This window comes from Pyrgilauda ruficollis, unplaced genomic scaffold (assembly GCF_017590135.1).
Source record: "Pyrgilauda ruficollis isolate IOZ18807 unplaced genomic scaffold, ASM1759013v1 scaffold79, whole genome shotgun sequence".
Lineage (NCBI taxonomy): Eukaryota > Metazoa > Chordata > Aves > Passeriformes > Passeridae > Pyrgilauda > Pyrgilauda ruficollis.
The window spans coordinates 6,053,267-6,072,865 of record NW_024529821.1 but is presented as its reverse complement, the minus strand read 5'-3'; the positions used below and the strand labels follow the sequence as shown (position 1 = coordinate 6,072,865).

Genomic DNA, 19,599 nt, shown 5'->3' with positions numbered 1-19,599 from the left:
TGTGATCCTTTCCCTTTTTCACAAAAAAATGCCTGTTCTTTCCAGCATTTGTGTTTCTAAGAGGAGATGATATGCTGGAAAATAAGCTTTGTCCATCAAAACAAAAATTTGCCCATCAAAGAGAAGACTTCTGTTTTCCGTCAAGAAGTCCTGTCTGATACAGACATTAACTGACCCCATATGGAAAAACTGTGAATTAACTCCTCTGCAGGCAGTGCCAGATCCCTCATCCCTCACCCTGTGCTGTCTCCACAGCCTGGGAGCACAAGGAGAGATTGGCTCTTCAGTCTGCTTTGTTCACAGCCTAATATAGAATGGAAAACTTCAGAGACACTCAGAATTAGTATTTCAGCTCAAAAATCCAGGTCTGTGCCCTGTTCTGCTGCTGTACAATGGCACAGGGAATCTCTCTAAATGCAGATTGAGCAGATAGGTGTTGGAACTTCCTCAGCCACTGCAGTTACACCTTCAGAGGCACTGGGGGTGTGAGTCTTGCTGGGGAAGCTCTTGGGGCCTGGCTGGCAGGTGCCACCACACAGAGGTGCTGGCCCCAGGGCAGAAAATTACGCATCCATGCTGTTTATTTTAAGCCTGATATTTTTGGGGACCAGTCTTGTAGGATAAGGAAACCTTCTCACGTTGCTTGGTTTCAAAGTCCGAAAGGACTCCAGATTCAGAGGGTACCTCCTGCTCTGTGGACAGGAGAGGGGATTCCCTCCCTGAGCTATCCTGGGCTGTAAGATAAACTCTGAGAGAATACATGAAATTCTACTAAGACATTTAAGATCAGGATCTCTGGCTGTTCTTTCTCATGGTGCTGTTATTGCTGTTCCTTGGCCAGGACCTTAGGAAAAGTTGACAGCAGTTTTTTTGTCTTGTTTATAACAGTGTGTCCTCTGTGGAAAGTTGTTTCTTTGGGTCTCTTCTTGGACTTCTCACAGGCTTTTAAACTGTTTAGATCTACATGAAATGTATCAAATTCTCCAGGAGCTTAATAGTGATTGACAGAGGCTCCTTCAGTCACAGTGACAAGAAGTGTCTCTGCAGACTTGGTTTTGTTGGGAAGTAACAACTGAGACAGCCATGCTACATTTTTTAAGTACTGATCTGAAATTTCTGTATTGAAATAAACATCAGTTTCTTGATGTTTGCCTTCAGCCCTTAAATGCATGGAATGGTAGAGAAGAAAGGTGAAAATGTTTATTTTGCTCTGGTTTGTTCTGGCTTTCACTGGTGTTGCCTTACACTTCCCTTGTTTCTTTTCCAGTTCCTGATTTCTATTTTTTCATATCCTAAAATGTCATAGAGTACCTACTCCTTGCTGAAGCAGGTTAAGCCAGCGAAATCAAGTTTTATTTTCAGATGGCCTGATTTCTCTACAGTAACTTGCTCAGTCAAGCAAAGAGCATTGAGACATACGCATTTTTATGGCTGGATGGAAATTCTCCCCAGATAGGAAGGACAACATACACCAATCACAGCTATTTTTGCCAGTAAGCAAATGGAACCTAAGGAGAAAGAAACCCTTAAAAGACTTCTCATAGCTACAGGGTCCTTAGAAGTTAGAAAATCATTAGATTTGACAGGAGAATTATGTACTTGTCTCCATTAGAAAGAGTATGAGAAAATGCAAAATCAAACCATGGAATTCCCCACTTTCCTGGAGAAGCTCTGTAGTGTAATTCTTGAGATCTGCTTCAAACCTTGAGATATAGACAGGGAAAAGGTCACAACTTTACAGGCAACCTGCAGATGCGTGATCTCAGGTGTGATTTTCTTCACGTTTCCATGTATGCAGCATTCCTTCCTCTGAAATTATTTGGTTTCAGGGGAATGAAGTGGGGCAGGTTTTCTGCTTCATTCTGTCCAACCCAAGTATGTGACTTTTCAGGAAAGATCTGTTAAATTGATCCAACCCAGAACAGTGCTGTAGCTCCCAAGTCTCTTCCCTCCCTTTCTGGCAAACACACAAGGATAAGGACTGTTGAAGCAGTTGTCCTTTTGTTACAGCTCACAGCGAAGTGGTACATTAAAAGGTTGGGTAATATTGAGGGGCTCTCATTGTCAGCATGCGGTTGAAACGTCTTTCTCCCCTGAAGTATTTCTTTTGTAACCTGTAGAATTTTCCATCTGCTGGCCTTGCTGTGTTTGTGCCTGTGACTGACCTCAGTTGCCTTGCAGGACCGCATTGTGTCCATGACCCTGGACAAGGAGTACGATGTCGCTGTGGAAGCCATTCGATTGGTCACGCTAATCCTCCAGTGAGTGCTGCTCCAACCCCTGCACTCCCTTGGAAAGTTCCCTAAACCACTACCATTTGAGGGACTTGAGTGCTTTGCTTGTGTATTGAAGTGAATGTGCTACTTTACACTTAGTAGGAAGGTGAACTGAACATATAATATGGACATGAAGCTAAAGTTAGGTATTTCATTTCATGGAAATATGGGAGACAAAGTGTAAGAATGTGTGGATGTTTTGGAGTCATTAGTGCATCCATTGTGTGGAACAATGCCAAAGGGCATTTCTACCTTTTGCCAAGGGCAGAACAACTGTCCTCCCAAAATGAATGGCTGTGGGTTACACTTGCTAGAGTAACTCCAGCAGTAACACAGATCCAGTGTAGGGAGAGTTCATTGATTTCCTGACACAGCTGAAAAGAGTCACATGGAAGGACACCTGCTTCCAGGCTTTTCCATGTGGGGATGCAATGGGTCACCTGAGGTAAGCATCACCTCAGACATCCTCCCACATGCTGATGTGGAACCAGCCTGTTCCCAGCAGCCTCATGAGTGTGCACCTGGAGGGGCACTGCCAGGCTTTTATAATATGTTTATTAAAAGCTGTATGAAAGAATGTCTGGTTTACAAGCAGATGCAGAGAATTTTTGCTTCATATTTTATATCCAGTGGCTCCACTTTGAAGAATGTTTTTGGACATGCAGAATTTGGACAACAGATTGCACTAGTCTTTCCTTAGTAACAAAGTCTAGAATTCAGCTTTTTATTTATGGATCACTCTGTTTTAAAGAGATTAGAATTATAATGTTAGCAAGATATGAAATCTTACATCTACTGTTATATTTTTAAAGTAAATATAACAAATATGATCTGAAATGTCATGCAGAGCACGTCTTCCCTGTACTATTAGCAATTTTTGGGAACACAATAAGTTGTAAGGTCAAAAATTACCCAGTGCACTTTTTTTTTTCCTGCTTTCCTTTTGGTTGCCCATTGAAAGCACAGGAAATACTAAATGCATTTAGCACCAGAAGAGGCTGGGTCAGCTTGAAGAGCACAGGGCAATATTCTGGCAGGTAGGAATTCCAGAAAGGTGTCTGGAACAGTCCCGATGGGGAATGGCCAATTAAAATAATGTCTAGTATGAAGCCAAATGATTTAGAGTCCTGGTACATAAATGTTTCTGATGGATGCCAACTAAACAAGGATGGAGGTAATATCCAGGTTGTGACAGTGCTGGTATTTTTATATCATTTTTGCTAACATTCTGGGACAGGCTGCCCAGGGAAGAATTCAGAAGTGGGGACATGGATTAGTGGTGAACACAGAGGGCCCAGGTTAATGGTTGGACTCAATGAGCATGGAGGTCTTGCCCAACCTAAAGGATTCTGTGATTCCAGGTTTTTAGTTTATGATGTTTAATGAGTGTTTGGCATCTTGCAGTATGTGAATGGAAGTTTGTGTGATGGTCTAAGGAATAAGCAGGGGAGGGTTTGTATGCAGTCATTCTGATCTTTTAATACTATTTTATGTCTACATTGATAAAACGGGGGAAAGGAAATCAGAGAAACTTCCGGTCTTACAGGCCCTTTAAATACCTCTGTATTTTCAAGTTGAACCAAAGGTCCCTGAAGTCATTGTTCAACTATGTAGCATTTTGTGGGAAGTGAACCAACCTTGTAGCTGTCCCAAGTGAGCTGTGGGAGGTGAGGGGATGGAGGTGAAACCTCTGCTGTAGCTGAGGTGTTATTGTGACTCTTTCAGTGGGAGCGAGGAGGCTCTGTCCAATGAAGACTGCGAGAATGTTTATCACCTGGTGTACTCAGCACACCGGCCTGTGGCAGTAGCAGCTGGGGAATTCCTCCACAAAAAGTAAGTCATCGGTTGCCCTGGAATAAGACCAAGTTTGTGAATGCTTCCTAGAAAGGTAACATCAAAAAGCAAAGAAGCAGTGGAGTGAAATATCCCAGTTTAGCAAATCAGGTATTTCATTTAAACCAGAGACTATATTCTCTTGTTTAAACAAGATCTGAGAACTTGAAGAAACTGAATGTACATTTTTCTTGCTCTGCAATTCAGATAACATTTCCCAACTCCTTCAGGGTTAAATATACAAAGGCTGCACAAACTTCTGAAGTTGGTTTAAGTCCTGCAGCACTTGCTGAATTCCTGGTTGTGGTAAGATACATATATTAGGCTTGTAGTCTGGGCTGATCTACCTGATACATCAACAGTCATAATTTCTAGCAAGTTTTAAGCCAGTTTCTTTCTCTGTTGTGAACTTGGGAGGTTTTTATGTAGCAATAACTATAAAATTTGTTTCTAAACTCACTGTCTCCTCCTGAAAATATATTCCATTATGAGTTTACAACTTTCATGTCCACACTATGCCAAGGGACATGAACCAGTTTTTCTATGGATGTGCGTCACACCACCTCAGTAACTGTGACCAGGGCATTGCCACATCATAGGAGTTAAACAGTTCTTTTTATTGTTTGCAGTTGAAAATCTTTCAGCAGGAATTTGTCTTTTTCCCCTCATGGGTTGTGACATTAGAGTTTTTTATTCCATGTATAGAGCATTTATATTAGAACCCAGGTTATCTAATTTTTTCATGCCAAGATACAGATAGGAAAAAATACACAAAGACATCTGTTTTTCTTTGTCAGTGTTCTAATTTTCTATGGTCTATTAAGGATTTACAACTCCACATTGTAACTGTAAGCTTTCATTGGTGGATTTTTGGAGTTCCAGCCTTGTGATCAAGCACTACCCATTTCAAGAAATATATGTGCAGATTTCCATTAACAAGACATTGTACTAGTTGCTGGAAAGGGTTAGGTTCTTATTAAAAACACACACTAAAATTCCTTTATTAATCATCATGTGACAGAATACTTTTGAAAAATGCCTCAAAGGTAAATGAGGACACACCGCAGTGCACTTAGGAAAAAGACAAAACTTCATTTTGACTTCTTTTACAAGGTGCTAAGCTCTGTTCTGTAAATGTGTCTCAAGGCTAACAGCATGGAGACAAGATTGTCCCATTCTTAACTAGTTTTTTCCTGGTTTCCGCAAAGAAAATCTCCAGTTAAATAAGTTAGAATCTATTTCAGGCATTTGAGGTGTGATTTATCTCACCTAATTTAATACATTTCACTATCACTTTCTCTGTGATAATCATCAGACATGTTCTCTGTGCTTAGCAAAGGAAAGCAAATAGTACAGAGGATATAAAGGATCCCAAATACAGAGGATCACTGGCTCAACCCTGAGGTGCAGGTTGTAAGGTACCTCAGCACCTGCAGAGGTGCTCATTGCTTATCTGTTAAGATAAGCAGGGGGGACGAGGTAATGTTTTTAGCTAAAATACAACATTTGTGTGTAACTTGTCCTTCTCTTCAGTGAATTACAGCAGTGAAATCAGAATTCTGTGTTTCATGTGTTAATCTGCTTTGTGATTTCACTGTTAAAGCCAGGAACAGCTTCCAAACTTCTCAAAGTTAAACAGTCATTGCTGTAACAGTAATACTGGCACATCAGAGATCTCTTGGAAAATTTGAGCATTGAAAGCAGTTTGGGATGGGCCATGCATCAGGGAACTCAGTGCAGAGTGTGTCACTTACCTGTAAAACCCAAAATAATGAGTAGGAGCTGGTTGTATCTTTGATGCTGCTCCTGGTACCTGAGGTTGGCTGTTTGATGGTTTGTTTTTACCACGTCCCAGCCAGGGTGATACAACCTTCGCTCCCAGTGCACTGGTGCAGTAGGTGCTGCCTCCACTGCAAGACCAGATAAGTTATAAATGCAAAACTGTACAAGTGATGCAAATATTTGAAACTGTGCAAAACCTTCAATGTAAGTAGGTTTTGGAGACCTTTTTCCTGTGTGAAATTCTTCCAGCTTTGTGAGCTCAAGGACTGAAGAGAAATTCATCTCTTCAGACAGGCAGAGGTTGTGGCCTCTTTCCCTTGAAAGAAATAGCTTGAGATACTTGCACTGTTTTGTGAACAAATTTACTATATCTAGAATGAATGCTCATCATATTCTTGCAGAAATGAGAATTGTTGTGATAGCCATGAGCTCCTTCTGCTTATTTTCAGGCTGTTCAGCAGACACGATCCCCAAGCTGAAGAGGCTCTAGCAAAGAGAAGGGGGCGAAATAGCCCAAATGGAAACCTTATTAGAATGTTGGTTCTTTTCTTTCTTGAAAGTGAGGTAAAAAAGTAATTTTTAACCTTTAAATGTTTTATAAAACCTGGAACTTAAGTAGTGATTTATCAACTTACAGTAATAAATTGTCTGTCTTTTCCTTTTTATTTTATATTTTCAGAAATACCGTAAGCCCTTTTCCCTGCCCCTCCATTTCCTTGTCCATTAAGGAAATTGATCTGAAAATCTTTGTGGTTTATTTAACTCGTGCATGTCCCCACTGTACTCACACTGCATTGCTCTGCTGTGGTGGCTGCCAGGGTGCATTGCTGCACACAAATGGAAATGGTTCTTGCTTACATAACCATGCAAGGAGAATACCTCTGGAATTATTATTTGTGGAGTAAAATAATTTGAATCAGGACGGGACAAAAATTGCATAATATCTCCAATTGTTATTAGAATCATAGATGAACTCAGAGTGGGAAGGACCTGAGGGGTCCTTAGCTCAGAGCAGAGTCAGCTGTGAGATGAGTTGAGGTCTCTCAGGGCTTTATGCAGACGCATCTTAGAAACGTTGGAGGATGAAGAAGACAAGCACAGATGTGGTGACATGAAGTGTTTGATGAACACACCCAGGGTGGGATTGTGCCTATGATTTACAGAGACAGCATCTATGGGAAATTGTGTGGTACCTGTAGTAACACTAATAGAGATGGGGAATGGCAGTGGAGGGAGGAAAATTTGAGAAGATACTGTTAGGTACAGGATGTTGTTAAGATAGAGGGGGAAAGGGTCAAAATTATTAATTTGATTTGATAATAAGCAGATTTAAAGAAAGGAATGACAGAAATGTTTCTCTAGAGAAGGCAGCATAGTATATTTTGGGTAAAAAGCAAAAGTAAAGATATTACAATTGGTTATTTTAATTGTTATGAAGCCCTGAACAAGAGACTTGACTGTGAGAATGAAGAGAAACACTCAGAGTTGCTGAGAAGGAAGGACAAAATTTTGGTACAGTGTTCTTGGTTTTTAGAAACACCTCATAAATCTACAAATTAATCTGGATGAAATGTCACTACCTGTGTGAGCCTTCAATCTGACACCTGAATGGATTTTTAGTTCCAGCTTCTTCAAAACTTAAATTGTAAAGTTCATTGTGTTTTACAGTGTAAAACATGCCTTAGATGTGAGTGTGATGAGTTGCTGAGCACTGACCTTGTCTGTTCTTCTGAGGAGAAGAGAAGCTCTGCTCCACTCCCAAAGCCAAGATCAGCAAAGTGCCTCCCATGCTGCTCCCTGAGGGTCACTTCTCTCTCGGGGCCAGTTTTTGCTGTTGTTGTTTTTGAGAGTTGTTAGGAGCCAAGTAGAATATCCTGACTCCAATTTTAGTAAAGAGTTGGAGAATTGGGAGGTTGCATGTGGGTGGGATGAGTTAACACTGCAGTCTGGGCTGCATTCAAGGGAGTGAACCTTACCCTGTGACATTTTGCCCAAAGCTGTCAGAAACAAGAGGGGAATGTACTGACACCTCCTTCTCTGCACTCAGGGATGTTTTCCAGCTAAGGAGTCAGTCCCTGGCAAGCACGAGTTGGGTGTTGTGCATGTTGGAAGTAGTTAAAGATAAGTTTAGAAAACAGCAGAAGCCTATGGATTATTTTTCTCACTTTACAACAGTTGTGTTAATTCACATGAAAACATTTTTTGCAGTTGAAGTTAGTGTTAAATCTGTAACCCCTGAAATCACCAGGATTTTTGCTCCTTTTTTTTCTGAGCACATAGCAGCATGTTTGAAAACCAACTGCTTGTTCAAAACAAATACATTACAACTCTCATGCCTCACCATCTCTCCTTTTTGTAATGCAGTGAGAAAGTGAGGGAAGGTAAGTTTACTGCTTCTGGGTCAAAAGTCTGGGAGAGATTTTTCTCAAACAGGTAGCTTTGTGCAAAAGAAGCTCAGTTTGGTTTTATTTCGTTTCTGTTAAAACATAACCCCACTGCACTGTTGTCATTCAGTTGTGAGAAAACCTTCCTGAATTAGTTTCAAACTCAATGTTCTGTCCAACTAACATAAGATACGTGCCCAGGACACTCTCTGTGGCCACATGATTATGGCAGTTGAAGAACTGGTGCTTATACCAAGAGCTGTACTGATGATTGCTTTGGATTTTCTAGTTGCATGAACATGCAGCCTATTTGGTGGACAGCTTGTGGGAGAGCTCTCAAGAACTGCTGAAAGACTGGGAATGTATGACAGAATTGCTCTTGGAGGAGCCAGTCCAAGGAGAAGAAGGTATTGGCTTAACCCTGTGCTTCCTTGATATTGCACAGTTTTGCTAATTATTCCTTAAATACCTCTTCCACCCATAGTGAAACATCTTTTTATTTTGTGGTTTGTTTGGCAAGCATATTTGAAGATTTTGGGTTAATCTATTTTTAATGTACTTTCCTTCAAAAGCAGCAGTTTGTACTCTATTTTTCCTTTTATTTGTACTCTGGAGGTTTTTTTTAATCAAATGTGCTGCACTGTGGTTCCCTAATATTAAAGGGAGTTTAGTCAAGTCTTAACTTGATTTTGTCTGAGTGTTTAAATAACAATTTCAATAAATTAAATAGCTAATACAATTTTGAATAAACAAGCACTTCAGGTGATGCTAGTTAATATGGGGCTTTTCCAGGCAATGTGAACACAATAAATTCTCAAGAGTAAAAACAAAGGGGATTCTTTCACCATTAGTTTCATATTTCCTTTTGCTGATAATAGACCTGGGTGCACAAAGTAGCCAGGGAGGCTGGGAGTAAAGTGTCCTGAGGTTAATGAGTGTCATTCAAGATCCTTTATAATTCCTCAGGATTCTCCTGCTTCAGGGACCTTCACAGGGCTTAGGTGTTTGAAAAATCAATGTTCCTGGCAAGGTGTGCTCATCATGTCCATGCTTCAATGGCTGGCCTTTTGGTATGCACCTGCTACAGTGTGGGTATTTATAGGGTAATTTTGTTAGGAAATTGATTCTGCTTAGCCTAGTGGGGTTTGAGCCTCCAAACGTGAGCAGAAGCACTTGCCAAAGAGCAGAGAATTTATGGGGAAGTGACAGTGAGTTGTCTGTCACTGTTTCTCCTCTGTCACTCTCCCTTATTTTGTAGATCTTCCTTGTGTTCCCCTTCATTGATCCTTTTCCCCAACCTACATTTCTCTGGGTTGCTTTTACTTCTGCCATGTCCATTTTGAGAGGATGTGAGTGGCAGATCAAAGAGGCAGCAGGAAAGCCTCAATAAATGTGACAGTGTACCTTGTGTGTGGTGTTCTGTGCGGCTGTGTGCTCCCCTGCTGTCCCACTCGTGTCCCCGTGGTGCTGCCTTGCCCCCAGTGATGCCCTGTTGTCCCCGCAGCGATGTCGGACCGGCAGGAGAGCGCTCTGATCGAGCTGATGGTGTGCACCATCCGACAGGCTGCCGAGGCACATCCCCCCGTGGGCAGGGGCACCGGCAAGAGGGTGAGTGGGGCTGCAGCTGCCTGCCTGTCACCAGAGCATGGAAAATATTTGTAACACCGCTTTGGACACTCTTGCAGTAGAGTTTTTTAATCGGTGCTTGCTGTTTCATCTGAACGCTTCTAAGAAAAATTCCATTTCTGGACACCTTTGGTTTTTTCTTTGTTTGATTTTGGGGTTTGCATGGGCAAGTTAAGCAATATAAATTTTCAGCATAAAAGTATTTTTTTATTATATTTTTGCATGTTCTTTTTATCATATCCCTGCCTTATATTTGTAATGTACCCACATCATCAGCCCCTGATGTTAAACCTAGACTAGAGTGGAAAGTGTAGGAGCAGAGCAGACTACCTCTGACTATCTTCCATAAAAATGAATGTGCTGCTATTATGGACATAAAAATTACAGAAAAGTCAAAGGATCTTCATCATGAGGGTGTTTAAGCACTGGAATAGGTACTGAGAGTTGGTGCCCTTTCCGTGCTTGGTCGTTTTTGAGACCTGACTGGACAAAGCCCTGATCCTACCAGTGTTCCTGGGAGGCTGGCTCTGCTTTGAGCAGGAGGGGTGGGACTGGGACCATTCTAAATGACCATTCTTTTAGGCATCCATCCTCTTAGGTCTCTTCCACTGAGTGCCCAGAAATTTCCAGAACTTTACATTCTGGCCAAATTGCCTTTTTAGTTTATTTTATAGGGACTGTTTGAGCACCAGTGGAATGCCATTCTTAAGGCTGGACATGCAGTTTTAAACACTTGATTCTAAGTCACAGGATCAGGGTCATGACAGGCTTTCAGCTGTATTTTCCATAAATACAGCATCCATGTTCCAAAGCAGTCTCAGCTTCTTAAACACATTCACTTGATTTTTGGTTGTCCCCATCTTATTTAGGATAGATGAAAGTGGAATAAACCCACGTGAACATACGGTTCTTCTTTTAGCATCCATTCTAAATAATCATAACTAGTTTGTTAAAGCCACAGATTTTATAGAGATAAAATCTAGAGAGTCTTGGCATTCTCTATTGCTAAAATAATTCAGTTACTTAACTTCTTAATTTTTTTATGTGCCAGAGCAGATTAGTCTCGTGTCCAGAAACAGCATCCCAGGAAAAGCTCCAAGAAACCATCAGTTTAAACATGATTTATGTACTTTAATTTATAAAGTGTGTTCTTAGGAATTCCTAATTTATTAAAACATTTCAGGGTTAAGGAGGGAATCCATGAAAGCACTTACTGAAATTTACAGAAGCATGTCTTATCTTTTGTTACAAAAACTGTATTGTAAGCACAACTTTTTTTGTCTCAAGCTGCAAACCTTTCTAGCAGTCAAAGTAACCTTGAAATTAAAAAAAAAAAAAATAAATCATGTGGTATTTTCTGTTTGGAGAACCAAATAATGTCAGTATTAATTTTCCAGGTATTTTCTCTTTCTCAAGAGATCTACAGGTGAATTCACTGAAGTTCAGCAAATTGCTTAGTCTTAAGTTTTCAATGTCTGTACTTGGAGCTAAAGAAAACAGATCAGTAAAACAAATTCCACCTTCTGAAGGATGATCAGAAGGGCCTGGAAGTCATGCGGGAACACAGATCAATTCCCAGTGCCAGGGAACAGCCGTATTTGGTCCCCAGAACACGACTGGGCTGTCAGGGTTGGGATTCTGATCTGGGTTTGCACTGCTCTGAACTTAGCTGATGTTGCCCTGGTGAGTGTGCAGGGGCTGAGGCTGCCCTGGAGCCATCTCTGCACCTTGCACTGTGCAAGTGGTGTCTTGTCCTGGTCCCTGATCCATTCCCCCCCACTTCCACGGCTGTTTTGGGTTCCTGCTGGCACAGTGCCTGGCATCCAAGCACCTGCCTTGTGTCCAGCTGCTCCTCCTCCTTTGCATAGCCGTGCAGAAGTGACACTTAGCTTTTGCTTCTTTTCAGTTAGACCATGAGTTGTGGCATGGTAACTGCAGGGATCTCTGCCTTATCCCTGGAGATTCATCCTGTCTCATGATCCCACCAGGATTCTTCTCTGAGTTGAAATGGGAACAGATTTCTAATTAAGCACTCACCTTCTTGTGAAATAGTTTCTCCTCTTTCTTTAGCTTGTAACCCTTATTGTGCAGTCTGGCTGATTGGCTGTAAGTGAATCATTAGCTAACTTGAATATTTTATTATCATTATTTGTTCTCAAAAGTATTCTTTTCTTTCCTGAAGCCAGGAAGCCAGATCTAAGCTTCGATGAAGCATGCTGGTTTGATTATTGTCTCTCTGGTTCAAGGGGGTTTTGTTCTGCCAGCATTAGTGCTACAGTACCTCACTGTGAACTTGGATGTACATTCTCACTGAGAATTCCATTCCATTTAGAGAGGAGGCCATGAATCTGCTAATGAAAATCATTGCTACAGTGTGGTTTGGTTTTGGTTTTCTTAATTATACTTCAGTTTGCCCTGAGGTCTTACATTAATGCTTGGTTTAATGTGTGAAAGCCAGAGTTCAGTACAGTTGGAAGCAGTAGCAAACATTCCACTGACTGGGGTTATATTGGAATTTCAATCCTGAAAAGATGTTGGTGTGTGGAGACAATGTCATGCTGGGTGATAATGGTATTTTCCTTTTCAGTCACAGCTGCTTAGGAGACACAGTCCTCCCTCTTTAATCACTCTTCAGCCCAAATGTGTTTTGAGTTTTTTTTATTCCCTCCTTGTTTGATTTATTAAAAAATACACTTGCATGGGTTTTTGTTTGTAATACAATGTTTGGAAAAGTTAATGAATGCTATATGCAGAAAATTTATTTACTGTAGTTATGCTTGATCACTTCCAGGTCTTGACAGCAAAAGAAAGAAAAACTCAGATAGATGACAGAAATAAATTGACTGAGCATTTCATTATTGCACTTCCCATGCTGCTATCAAAGGTAGAGTTTTCAACAAAATGAATCTTTCACTGGGCTTTACAGCTGTCTTTAAACTTTCTCATTCTGTAGTGCGGGAGTTTATTTTTACTTCCCTGTTGTTTGTTTTGTTGCCATGATGTTCCAGTATTCTGCTGACGCCGAGAAGGTTGCAAACCTCCTGCAAATCCCTCAGTACTTTGACCTGGAAATCTACAGCACAGGCAGAATGGAAAAGGTATCGTGCCTTGGGCAGGAAGTGTGGCTGCTCTCAGGTGTGACCCCTGTTCAGCCCCACAGTGCTGTGCCTTTGTTTGGCACGTGAGCAATGCAGCCTTGGTTGGGTGTTCTGGCAGTGGCTTTGCTCAGTGTCATTGTCCCATTGAGGGAAAAGCTGATGTTCTTTTCTGCTCTGCAGCATCTGGATGCCTTACTGAAGCAGATTAAGTTTGTTGTGGAAAAGCATGTGGAATCAGATGTTCTGGAAGCCTGCAGCAAAACCTACAGCATCCTCTGCAGTGAGGAATACACCATCCAGAACAGAGTTGACATAGCTCACAGCCAGCTTATTGACGAATTTGTGGATCGATTTAACCATTCTGTTGAGGATCTCCTTCAGGAGGTTTGTTTCTTAAGATTTTTGAACTGCCTAAAATATGGTAGGATAGGCTACAGAAAAACATTCTTAGCAAGCCATGAAATGATTCAGCTGAAGATGTAGTGCAGCAGCAGCTATTTCGTAATTATTTGGAGTCACTTCTCCCTGTGGAAAGTCCCTTACAGTAGCCATTAAACCTTCAAATAATTGATGGTGTAAAACAAGACTATGGGAAAATCCTGCTTCCGAAAATTTAGTTGAGTATTAAAACAGTCTACATAAGGAATTAAGTAGACAAATGGGTGAAAGATAATGAAAAATGCAGAGGAAGTTGTATCTACATTAATGTTTTTAGTGATTCCCATAGTCCCAGCTGCATATGTAGGCAGCAAAATCAAGATTGGATTATGTTTTGAATGAAAGAGAGGATTTAAGAAAATATGTTTAATGGCATATTAAAAGAACCCTGGAAAGAGTAAAAAATACAGGTCTGAAACCTGGAAGAATGAGAACAGCAGTAGCAAGGATTTAAAATTATGGCCTTTGTGATATTCTTCTTAAAGTGATATTTGTTTGAATAATTTATTTTAATAAGTCTGTTTCATCATTTGAAAGACATTTTAAATTTTAAAAATTGCATACTGGTGCCTAAGCAAGTATCTGGGCTGATAATGGGAGAAACATTGATTGACAATTGCATCTGAAGGCAGGAAGATGTTTTAATTGTTAGGCTTTTAGATGGAAAAGAAATTATCAAAGTGAGATGGAGAAGAAGAATTCTTGCAAGTGGGTTTCTTATTTTAGAAAATTGCTGGAAAAAATAGGGTTGGAAATACCTTATTTTCACTTGATTCACTAAGGGAATTTGCTGTTTAGTTTACAGAAAATTCTTAAATTGTGTTGTAGCACATTCATCAGCTAAATTAGTGATTAAAGCTGGTGGCTCAGTCCTTTTTATAAAATAAGATAGAACTCAGATTTTGGTCTTGGGAATGATTTCCGTTGCTAAAGGATACAGGTTTGGATATTAGCACAGTGATAATGCTGAATATTCTCAGATGATCTTGCTTGGGTTTTAGTGCTGTGCAGTGGCTACTTAAATATTATGGAATCTACCTAGAAGTCACTGGAAATTATGGAGACAATTTTCATATCAGTTTAAACCCCTAAGAAGCTGCTGCTGCCTGTGCAGTAATGTACTGGGCTGAATTGCTGGACTCTCCTCATGGATTGCCTTTCCTTTGCAGGGAGAAGAAGCTGATGATGATGACATATACAATGTGCTCTCCACACTGAAGAGGTTGACATCTTTCCACAAGTAGGTGGTGTCTTCCCTCACAAATTTGTGATGTTAATTTTGTCCTTTCAGCGAGTATCAGCAGTGTCAGGTGTGGGGAAATGAGAAAACACATGGCCTGAAATCTGAAGTGGAGATGGAGGTGGTGTTTGTCAGTAGAAGTGTCTGGGTTGATCTGGGTCCATGCTCAGTTCATGCCATGACCTTGGCAGATGGGATTTGCACGTGGAAACCCTCCCTTGCACCCAGTGCTCTTACACCCATGAGTGAATTACTACAGGTCCTGCTCCCCTGCATGGCACAGTCAGGGCACAAGGGACACTTCTCTGCCACAAACCTGTGCTTTGGGCATCAGCTTAGGGAGCCTACAGGAAGCTGTTTCTCAATGCCTTTGAGCTACATCTCCTCAAAATTATAGAATTAATTAGTAGTAGCAATAATAATAATTAATAGTTTATGGTGAGAGCCTGGGAGATGCATTTTCTTCCTGCAGTTGATTGTTGGCCTAATTTCCCTGTGTGGATTGCGCAGACTCTTCCTCACCAGGCACAAATCAGCTTTTGAGGTTCCTGCTGCTCTCAGACCTACAGGCATCCTCAGCATGTGCAGAGCAACCTGGAGAACTTCCCTGGAACTGTGAATTCTGGAGCACAGCACAGAGGCCTGATCTTCCCTCTAACTGCAGGAAGCATTTGCTCCTGTCAGCATGAGAGAAAGCTTCATGTGCAGGTGGCAGAGAGCCACAAATCATTTCTTTATCACAATGTGGGAGAGGACCTTCCTTCTGCCAACTCTTTCATACAACTTGGTATTTTTACAACTTTGTGATTTCATTTCTCTCTCTGTGCTTAGACTTCACTTATCCTGAATGCTGCATTGGATCACTGTCTGAAATGATTCTGCAATCTCTACTCTTTGTTGCCATTCAAGGAGAATCCCACAAAGATCATTAAATTGTTACTAATTTCCATAGTGCAGCAGGCTGACACATGTGCAAATGAGGTTTGCAGTCTCCCTGGTAACCCACTGGAGCCATGTCTGCCTTTCCTGAGGGGAACTGGGGAAAGCTCTACTTCACATCCAGGAGAGAAGCAAAACCTTAAGGCTTTCCTGAGTGGCTCCCATATATATTTTTTCCTTCAGAGTTCCAGGTTAATTCAGACCATAAAGAAGTTTTGTAGAATAACATACAAATCAGAGTCACAGACATCTACTTTCACCTTCAAAAAGCCAGGAAAGAGCAAAGGATCAGAGCTGAAGAGCTGCAGAACAGCTAATGTATCATTCCTCAGCTGATTGGTTATTTATGACTGTAGTTCAATAGGAATTCCTAATATCTGCTTGCATATGAAGAAGTAATGAGATCTTCATTACATGTGATGTGATCTCTCTGTGATAGGAAACAATTACACCATGTGAGCCAGAATTTCTGCTGAACCTTTAGCTGTGAGAGAGGATCTGTAATTCCAAATGCACATGGAGTGTTCTGTCTCAAAGCACAGTGGCTGTGGTCTGACTCTGTCATTGGCTGTTGGCACCTGGGAGTCAAAAGAAACCAAATCAGGAGATCTCCTGAATGGGCACTGATGAAATGGTTGCTGGGGCTTTGAGAAGAAACAAGTCCTGTCTTCTTCCAGTGAGAGAAACTCCAATGTACTTTCTCCATGTTTTTTTCCCCTTGGTAATAGCTGCTGCTTCATACTTCAAGAAAAAGCAAGGTGGAAAATACATGGTGTAAGGCCTTATGAGAAAAGCCTTCCAGACCAAAAGGCTTCTGTACTGACATTCCCCAAGCCTGAGCTAATCCTCTTTCTGAGAGGGCCATGACAGCAAAGGGCTCACAGCAGACTTTTTGATTCATCAAAACAAGGAAATCATGTATCAATACAAATCAAACTCATCACTGAAAAGATTCCTTCCACATTTTCAGAATACAATAATAAATTCTCCTGAGATCTTCTGAGTAGACCTCCTGGAGTATCCACTTGGGGTATTGTTTGCCAGAATCTCACAGATAGTCAAACCATTTAAGTACATGGAGGCAATTTTTTCTATATTATTCCATTGTAATTGAGTTGAACTTTCACACATGACACATCAGTGCTGTAGCAGTTTGTATGCTGCAAAATCTCAGCATCCTTTATTTACTTCTTCAGTAAATCCAATGCAAGACACATCCCAAGCATCACCTCTGTTCCCCTGGATGTGCCTGTTGGCTCTGCCTTGCATGGAGGACACTGTTTCACATTTAGAAACCAGGAGCATTGCTGTTACTGTCCAGTAGTCCTCAGATATGATACAACATTTACTTCCTTCCACCTCCACACTGACTCCACAGACTCACAGGCACTGTCATAACTCTTAGATAAAAACAGTGTGTATCAGGGTCAGTGTGATCAGTCAGGACACTTCTGAGATGGGTGCATTGGTGGTCACATCATCTCTTCCTCTTAGAGAAACTCTTTGCTTAACATTTTTTCCAGTAGTTGACCAGTACATCCCTGAGTTACTCAGAAGTTTGTTATATCCAGAAGTAGAAGTGATGCTAAATGAAACCTCATTAGAGAAATTAGACTGTATCAGTAGCACAGCTGCTCAAAGCCCAAGGCACAACTTCCCTCTCTTTGTGCATCTTGAAGAAGTGAAGCAGTTTGGTGGGTGGAAAGTTCACTTCTTGGAAAATAAACTTTTCTAAGCTGTTTTATGCCACACTTTGAGAAACACTGTGAAACTGGTCCCTTTACTTCACCTGCCTCTTGTCCGGCAGAAATGTGCCCCAGCAGACAGGGCTGTCCATAAGAATTAAAAGAAACCTTGGGTGAAATACTGGAACTTGTTTTCTGAAATCCATGCAGAGTCTGACATGCAAGGAACTAAGGGAAAAGTCTGTGTTGTGTGAATTTTCTTCCTGAACCTCTGTGGAGAATTGTGTCATGTCCAAGATGCCTTTATAACTATGGTTTTGATGGCTAAGTAGCTCAAAAGAGACAAAGAGGTACCAGAATATGCCTAACTGTAATGTGGAGGCTCTGCTTTAAGAAAGTTTCAATTGAAAGGCTGTAAGTTGTACATAGTTAGAATTTTTCAGCTCTGGAAGCTGAAGAGCCCTTCCTGATCTCAGCTGTAAGGCAGAGGGCAGGGAGCTGAGTGTCCCCAGCTGTGAGGACATGGCCCCTGTGCTGGCTGCCTGATGGGGAATTTCTGAACTGAAAAGGCAGGAATGAGACAGTATTTTCTTTCATATTCTCTGTAGGATAATCTGTGCAGGTATCTGCCTCTGCACACCAAGGAGACTTTACAGCTTTAATTACAGTGCTGTAATTAAGGAAGTACCAGTCTGCCTTGCTGGCAACCCTGTGATTTATGGAAGCAGCATCTCTGTGCTTAATATCTCCAGTCAGAGGCAGCTCTCTGGCAGCCTCTAATTTATCTATGAAACATTTTATTTTAGTATGTCAAAGACCATCTAAGTCCACAAAATATTTTTACACTTTTTACATTTTTAGTTCCATTTTTTTTTTTTTTTAGTTTCCCTATTCTTCTCTTTGTGGATTTGAACTAGAAACGAAGGTGCACCTTGGCTTTAATGGCCCAGCCCTGGAGTGCACAGTGCACTGTGATGGTTCTTTTCTGTGAAGCTCTTACAAGTGACAAGTGTTTGCCAGGGCTAGCACTCTCCAGTGTGGGAGGTGGTTCCAAAAGGACCTAGGCATTGCCAGTCCTGAGTTCAGCCTCTGTCCCCTTTGGAACTAGGGAGTTACTCCTTCTGGCTGAGCAGGGCAGTTAATGGTTTGACCCAGGGCAGGCACAGGGGTGGGAGGAGTGAGCTTGGCTGGGTGATCCAGGTGCTGGGATGAGTCAGATACAAGAGGCTGCTGCATCCAGTTGAGACTCCCAATTCAGTCTCAGTGTCCCTTCTTCTATGTGAGTATTTCAGTCAGCAAGTTTCTGATTATTCTGAGCTGGCTTGCTCTGTTATAGACATGTTACAAGCTGTTTCAAATTACGTCAGTTTATTTCCACTGCAGAGAAATGTTTTAAATTTAAATTTACTTGCTGAGAGAGTATTTTTGTCTTTCAGGGAACCTGATGTTTTTCTGTTTCTTCTGTATTTCTCACATCTCTATTAAAAAGCCTTTTCATGAACTGTTGAGGTCTGTAAGGCTACAGCCTTACAGAGTATTTGTCCCTAATGTCATTTTTATTCCTCTCACTGATGAAATCAGATTGGTGCGACTGAAATGTGGAACAGTAGGATGGCAGCCACCATCTCTATCTCATGTCCATGTGTTATCATATGGTCTCACTTCAGATATTCAGGATATTTAATATCTAGTGGTAATGTGTATTATTTTTTTTCCAAATGAGACAGTAGAAAAATATACAACTTCATTTTGCTTAAAGCCATTTTTATTCAGTAGATATTGATTGATAGAGCTTGGCTGTAGTTTCTGCTGCAATGACAGGGAAGGGTGTTTCTGGAGTTCTGTCAATGTTTCCAAAAGAGGAAAGATAACTTAGAGAGGGAAGCAGCAGCTATGCTTAAGTAGCCTTTATAGGTGTATGGTGTGGAGAGAGCTTATCTCCTCCCTGAAAAAATCCCATGTAGTAAAACATTTTTCCTGGATTATCAGAAAGCCTGACCTGTGCTCTTAGCATGGAGTGAGATTCTGTGCAGCTGCTTGGTCAGCTGTGGAAACCACCAAAGGTCTCTGGGCTGGGGGTTCTGAGGAACACAATTAATCCCTCTTGATTTCCTCTCTTTGCAGTGCTCATGATCTGACCAAATGGGATCTGTTCAGTAACTGCTACAGATTGCTGAGAACTGGAATTGAACACGGAGCTATGCCAGAACAGGTACCCTTAACAGCATCTGCACTGCATCACTGGGGTGTCTGAGGTTCTAAAGAGTCTGCTTGTACAGAAATTTAAAAGTTCCGTGT

The 19,599-nt window shown here is 41.2% G+C and overlaps 1 protein-coding gene across 4 annotated transcripts in view; it reads left to right on the top strand.

Annotated features, from left to right (window-relative positions):
- Nucleotides 1–19,599, top strand: part of STAG1 (stromal antigen 1) — a 158,098-nt gene that overhangs the window by 114,631 nt on the left and 23,868 nt on the right. For all 4 annotated transcript variants that reach the window (XM_041487049.1, XM_041487050.1, XM_041487048.1 and 1 more), the window contains 10 exons: nt 2,182–2,261; nt 4,002–4,109; nt 6,341–6,455; nt 8,565–8,682; nt 9,780–9,883; nt 12,693–12,785; nt 12,910–12,999; nt 13,180–13,383; nt 14,607–14,677; nt 19,426–19,513. In XM_041487049.1, the coding sequence (XP_041342983.1) occupies nt 2,182–2,261; nt 4,002–4,109; nt 6,341–6,455; nt 8,565–8,682; nt 9,780–9,883; nt 12,693–12,785; nt 12,910–12,999; nt 13,180–13,383; nt 14,607–14,677; nt 19,426–19,513 (1,071 nt within the window). The remainder of the gene's footprint in view (nt 1–2,181; nt 2,262–4,001; nt 4,110–6,340; nt 6,456–8,564; nt 8,683–9,779; nt 9,884–12,692; nt 12,786–12,909; nt 13,000–13,179; nt 13,384–14,606; nt 14,678–19,425; nt 19,514–19,599) is intronic.